We start from the raw sequence: 5,910 nt of genomic DNA, 5'->3' as shown, positions 1-5,910 counted from the left end.
GAAGACAAGATATCACACCAGAGTCTTGAAGCATCCAAGAGAAGTCTCCATCTCCATTCAACTAAAAATACTAAAATTGATTAGACATAAATTTGTTTGGTATAGATTTGCTTCACATAATTTATTTATTGATCAAATAATTTAGTGGCTAAATTCACACACTTTAAATTTAAATAAATTAAAAATCTAGTATTCAAACCCTAAATTTTAAATATCAAATTTTCTTATGACTATCAATTGAACTAAATTTTCAAGATCGTTTAAAATAATTATATTCAAGACATTATTAGACGTTATATACCTAAAAATACTCAAATGAGATAGTGAAGAGTTTTTGTCAATTTAACCAAGAGGTTTTTGATTCGAACTAGCACTCTTAAACACGCAAAAATGTTAAATTCTTTTAAGAGAATATTTTACGATTTATCGAAGAATTAATTATATCGCGCACATAAAGATTAATCTTTTAAGTCGCAGACCGAAAATATCCAATATCTACAAAAACATTTAACTATTATCAAATCTCTCGTATGAGATTTGAACATTAGACATGTCTTTATTAAAAAAAAATAACCTCTAAATACTTTATTTGACATAATGTCCATCAACTAATATTGGACACAAAGATACCTTTGAAATTCAGTACTAATTATTTATAAGCCATAATTCATGTCCCCTTGTACAAACTCCTAGAAAATTTTAAATGTGGCACGATTTCATCACTAATCTAAGCATTTATAAGGGCTCCAACCCACATGGCCAAACCTTCAATTCATCTGCCAGCCAACGCCTGAAACCTCAAGTTGTCAGTAACAAAACCCAATTTTTATATACTATCCTTCCAAAACATTGAACATAGGAAAAACTAATTAACCTCTCTTAGAATACTCATTTATGTATATTATTCTATAGTTTACCTTTGGTGGAAAATGTGTTTCCTTTGCCACAATCAAAATCTAGAAACACACAATTTTGTCTTTGTGGATGGAAGAAGAAGAAGAAGACAAGATCAATGCGAACAAATTCAAACGGATTCTTCAATAGAAACAAAGAACAGAAAATTCTCAAACATGGATTTTAGCTTTTGTTTGACTTCTCCAATCATTTACAACCTTGTACATTTTCTTGTTGTTTTTTCTTTGCTTTGTCCTGTTTTTTCTTCCTCAAAAATTGACAACAACCCTGTTGTTAATAACACTTTTAAACCAAATGAAGAGTTGCATAAATTGAACATCATAAGTAATCGTCTTCAACAGATCAATAAACCTTCCATTAAAACAATTCAGGTATGTCAAAGTTTCATTTTTTTTTACTTCCCCTGTTTTTTCTCTGTTTTTTGCTCTGTTTTTAGACCATAATTTGTTGTTTTTTTTTCATAGAGCCCTGATGGTGATATCATAGAATGCGTTATCTCTCATATTCAACCCGCTTTTGATCATCCTCTATTAAAAGGAAAAAGACCATTGGTAAATTAAATTTTTATTATTGGAAATTAAGGTATGAATGAAATTTTTATTTTATTTTAAAAAGATATTGAGATTATTTTTTTTCCATGTTTACAGAATCCACCGGAAAGGCCTAAATCTCATAACAAAATGGATGAGATGAGTGAGAATTTTCAGTTATGGAGATCATCCGGAGAATCTTGTCCGGAAGGAACAATTCCGATTCGAAGAACATCGGAACAAGACATGTTAAGAGCTAATTCTATTAACACATTTGGAAAAAAATTAAGAAAACGTGTTAGAAGGGACACAAACAGCAATGGACATGAGGTACATATAATTTATATATGCAATGCAATTTCTGAAAAATCAAACCAAGAAATTGAAGCTCTTTTTTTTTTTATTAATTTTTATAAAAAAAATTCTCAACTTGTGTTTTTTTCTTCATGTTTTAATGTTCATTTATTTGTCTTGTTTGGTATGAATAATAAATTTTGAGTAGTTGGATTTTCATGGATGGTGTAACTTCAAACTTTTCCTATTTTTAGTGATTACAGAATTTCATGATTCTTTAGCTAATTAATGTTTCACTTATTTCAAAGTAAATGATCCTTCCATTCTTGTGTATGCTTCAACTATCACATTGTCTTGTCTAAGAAAAATTAAGCCAAAAAGTCCAACTTCAAATTAATAGTACTATCTTAAGCTTTAAACTTATAAGGAAAAAATACATAAAAACTCTACCTTAACATTTAATTTCGTGTTGACACTGATACATATAGTTTAAAATTCAATATAGTTAAATAAAATCTCATAAAATATATATCACGTTAAAACAAATGTCACAGCTTACCTATTTAACCTTCAAAAATATAAGACAACCCTAATTCAACTTCTTCTTTCTATATCGATGCTAACATATCAGAGTCGCGTTCAGATAACTTAAAGGGCCTTTTTATTGGTGTATAGCATGCAGTTGGGTATGTGACTGGAAATCAATACTATGGAGCAAAAGCAAGCATAAATGTGTGGGCCCCACGAGTTGCAAATCAATATGAATTCAGTTTATCCCAAATGTGGGTAATTTCTGGTTCATTTGGGGATGATTTAAACACCATTGAAGCTGGTTGGCAGGTATGTTTCAATGATTCTCTTTTATATTTAGTTACCATTCAAAGATAGTTACAATCCTCAACTACCTACCATACAATTTTTTCATGAATTAAATTTTGTTTCTTAGCCAAATAAATTAATTTAAATTATTTTTTTTCAGGTCAGCCCTGAGCTCTATGGGGACAGTTACCCTAGATTCTTTACTTATTGGACAGTAAGTAAACTTTATAAAGAAAAAAAAAATAGAGGAATTATTTTATATGCTATAGTATATTATTATGAACCTTTGCTTGAAGTGTAAGATAAGATAGCTACTAAAAAGTCTTATAATTATGAAAATAAATTATAATAGTTAAATTATAATTTTTATCCAATAAAAAATAATATTGATTATTGTTTGCAGAGCGATGCATATCAAGCGACTGGATGCTATAATTTACTTTGTTCGGGTTTTGTTCAAACTAACAATAAAATAGCAATCGGGGCTGCAATATCTCCGACTTCGGCGTATACGGGAGGACAATTTGATATTAGTTTGCTTATTTGGAAGGTAATTTTTATTTTTTTGTTCTATAAAAAAAATACATAAGAAAACTATTGAATTTTTTTAAGATTTAATTTTGGTATTATTTTTTAATTTCTTTTTAGTGGATAGTTTTAGTGTTTAGTGTTTGATTTGAAAAGCTAAACTTTGTCACACAAGTCTTAGAAAAAAGGATTAAGTGTTCATAATGATTTATTTTATAAAAAGGAGTAATCTTTTGAGTATTTTAACTTTAAAAAAAAATCTTGAGTATATATACAAGTTAGTTGAAATACAACAACCAATATTAATGGATCACATTAAGGTCCCACCTAAAGAGAATAAAATATTTCATTAAAGTATTGATTTGATTCATACCCTTTGATTTTGAATACTTTACTATATTCATAAAAGTCTTCAAATTCCATGGTCAAAAGCTTCAAAGAAACTCAAAAACAAATAATAAATAAAACAAAATGATTAAAAAATGTTGAATGGTGGGGCCTCCATTGTTTTGGAAGTAACAAAAACCATTAAATTTTGTGAAATAGAATATTAGAAGAAGCATAGGGTAAGTTATTTTATGTTTTTCATTGCAAATTTTCTATAAAAATATAAATTTAGAAAAAAGACAAAAATGAAAGTGTTGTGCAATGTTCAGTCGTAATTAACATGCACCACTTTACTCACTTTAAATTTATATACTTTGGGACATTACACGCATGCTAGTGAATTCGAATAATGAACTGTGTTTTTTCTTATTATGCTTCCTTTCTTTTTAAGATTCTCTTTCTTTTTCCCAACAAAAGAGCTTCTAATTCTGAACTCTTCACCCTTTTGATCATCATTTTACTATTGTTTAATATATAAAAAATCATAATATTTTGTAAATACTACTCTTCACACTTTTTCTTACTTCTCTTTTTGACCTATTTCACTTACCAACCAAGATAGCATGTTGCTATTCATAATTATGTCTCTCTTTAATTGAATTGTTTTGCTTTGTTGCATGACAAAAAAAAAGGAAGAAAGAAGTGTCATTGAGGTTTTGTTTATGCTATTATTATTTTTTTAGGATCCAAAGCATGGAAATTGGTGGCTCGAGTTCGGATCGGGGATTCTGGTTGGGTACTGGCCATCGTTTTTATTTACGCATTTAAGAGATCATGCGAGTATGGTACAATTTGGCGGGGAAATTGTGAATTCGAATCAAGGGTCACACACTTCAACTCAAATGGGAAGTGGACATTTTGCTAGAGAAGGTTTTGGAAAAGCATCATATTTTAGGAATTTGCAAGTTGTGGATTGGGATAATAATTTGATACCATTGTCAAATCTTAGGGTTCTAGCAGATCATCCAAATTGCTATGATATACAAGGAGGAATTAATAATGTTTGGGGGAATTACTTTTATTATGGTGGTCCTGGAAGAAATGTGAAATGTCCCTAAGGGAATGAAGCATAAAAAAGAAAGTGATTCTTTGTTCTTTTGAGAATTTTTGGGTTTGGGGATATTGGTTCTCCTTTTGAAGGGCATTCAAGGTGCTTGGGGTTATTTATTCTTATGGATTTTTTTTAAATGTTGACTAAGATGTCATCCATTGATTATACCATTACTGCATGGACTCTTATGTAAATCTTTAAAGATAAATAGAAAATATACTATGTGTACCTTTATTGGTATCACTTCCATCTTGTGTTCTACGCATTTGGTTTGATTGTCTCTATGGTAAAATTTACAAGTAATTGCTTTTTTTAAAAAGCAAATAGTTACTTATACAATGTTTTATTGGGGTTGGTTGAAAATATTTATGTTTAAAAAGTTTTATATGGTTTAATTTTATTTTAAAAAAATGATTATAGGGTTGTATAATAAACTCTAATTTCACATTACAAATGCATCAGTTAAAAGTACATTAAATTTATATTTGACTTTTTTTTTCCTAATATATTTTTGTATCAAAGTGTTGTAAGATGTAGTTAAACATTTGGGAAGTGTGACTATATCAAAGGTTATGGAGGTGGTCGAGGATAGTCTATGTGTTATAAATTCTTTTTTGACAGTAAACAATCTCATTCAATAGATGAAAAAGAGAGAGTACAAACGTAGACAAAGATATTGTGTTAGGACATACCCCAACCACAATATAACAACAACGCTAATAATTAAGCCAAACAAGCTATGGACATCAAAAACCTTTGAGAAATTAGAAATCAATAGATAGTTACCAATCCAAATCCTTGATCTAAGCAACCAATCGAAATTCTTCGCAACAACCAAGTGAGCTTTGTAACTACAATCTTTAACTCTATCTAGTTACGAATAATTTATTTATCTTTATCACGCGCAATTGGATTATACGGGTTCTCCAGATTGATTAAACTTATAGTTTATGGATGATTCATTTGTTGACTGGAATGAGCAGTTTGATTTGCAACAACCCTAAGAATAATCCCACTCAAAACCATATCTCTATCATCCAGGCTTCTTTGAGGCATTTAAACAAATACCTTAAGCACAAACTTACCACAACCTAAACTTAAGAACAAAATACACAATAAAACAAATCAAACAAGAAACAACAACATAAACATAATACAGGAACACACACATAAACTCGGAAATTTCAAAGCTTTTGATGATGGAGGTCGTTTTTCATTACTGCAACACCATGTCCCAGCGGTTTGTGGAATTGATTTTGGAGTAACAAATGGTTGATAGTTGATGGTGGAGAGAATGAAGAACTTGATGGAAGCTAGGGGTAGAAAACTGTGTGGATCAAACAAGGGCGAGTGTTTTGAAGGAAAAAGAAGGGAGGGAGGAACACT

The 5,910-nt window shown here is 29.7% G+C and overlaps 1 protein-coding gene across 1 annotated transcript; it reads left to right on the top strand.

Moving 5' to 3' along the window:
• Positions 1 to 672: 672 nt before the first annotated feature.
• On the top strand, positions 673 to 4,776 carry LOC127119277 (uncharacterized). Its single transcript, XM_051049479.1, has 7 exons — positions 673 to 1,286; positions 1,380 to 1,466; positions 1,563 to 1,775; positions 2,415 to 2,579; positions 2,719 to 2,772; positions 2,962 to 3,108; positions 4,157 to 4,776. The coding sequence occupies exons 1-7, from the start codon at positions 930 to 932 to the stop codon at positions 4,529 to 4,531; spliced, it is 1,398 nt and encodes a 465-aa protein (XP_050905436.1). The 5' UTR covers positions 673 to 929; the 3' UTR covers positions 4,532 to 4,776.
• The last annotated feature ends 1,134 nt before the right edge of the window (positions 4,777 to 5,910 follow it).

The sequence above is a fragment of the Lathyrus oleraceus genome, chromosome 2, assembly GCF_024323335.1.
Source record: "Lathyrus oleraceus cultivar Zhongwan6 chromosome 2, CAAS_Psat_ZW6_1.0, whole genome shotgun sequence".
Taxonomy (NCBI): Eukaryota; Viridiplantae; Streptophyta; class Magnoliopsida; order Fabales; family Fabaceae; genus Lathyrus; species Lathyrus oleraceus.
The sequence above is the reverse complement of the archived record's forward strand: the minus strand, read 5'-3'. Positions and strand labels throughout refer to the sequence as shown.

Coding starts and splice junctions, on each gene's coding strand:
- LOC127119277 (XM_051049479.1), top strand. CDS start 930: ATGTGTTTCCTTTGCCACAATCAAAATCTAGAAACACACAATTTTGTC. Junction 1,776..2,414: donor CAAACAGCAATGGACATGAG/GTACATATAATT, acceptor ATTGGTGTATAG/CATGCAGTTGGGTATGTGAC. Junction 3,109..4,156: donor TTAGTTTGCTTATTTGGAAG/GTAATTTTTATT, acceptor TTATTTTTTTAG/GATCCAAAGCATGGAAATTG.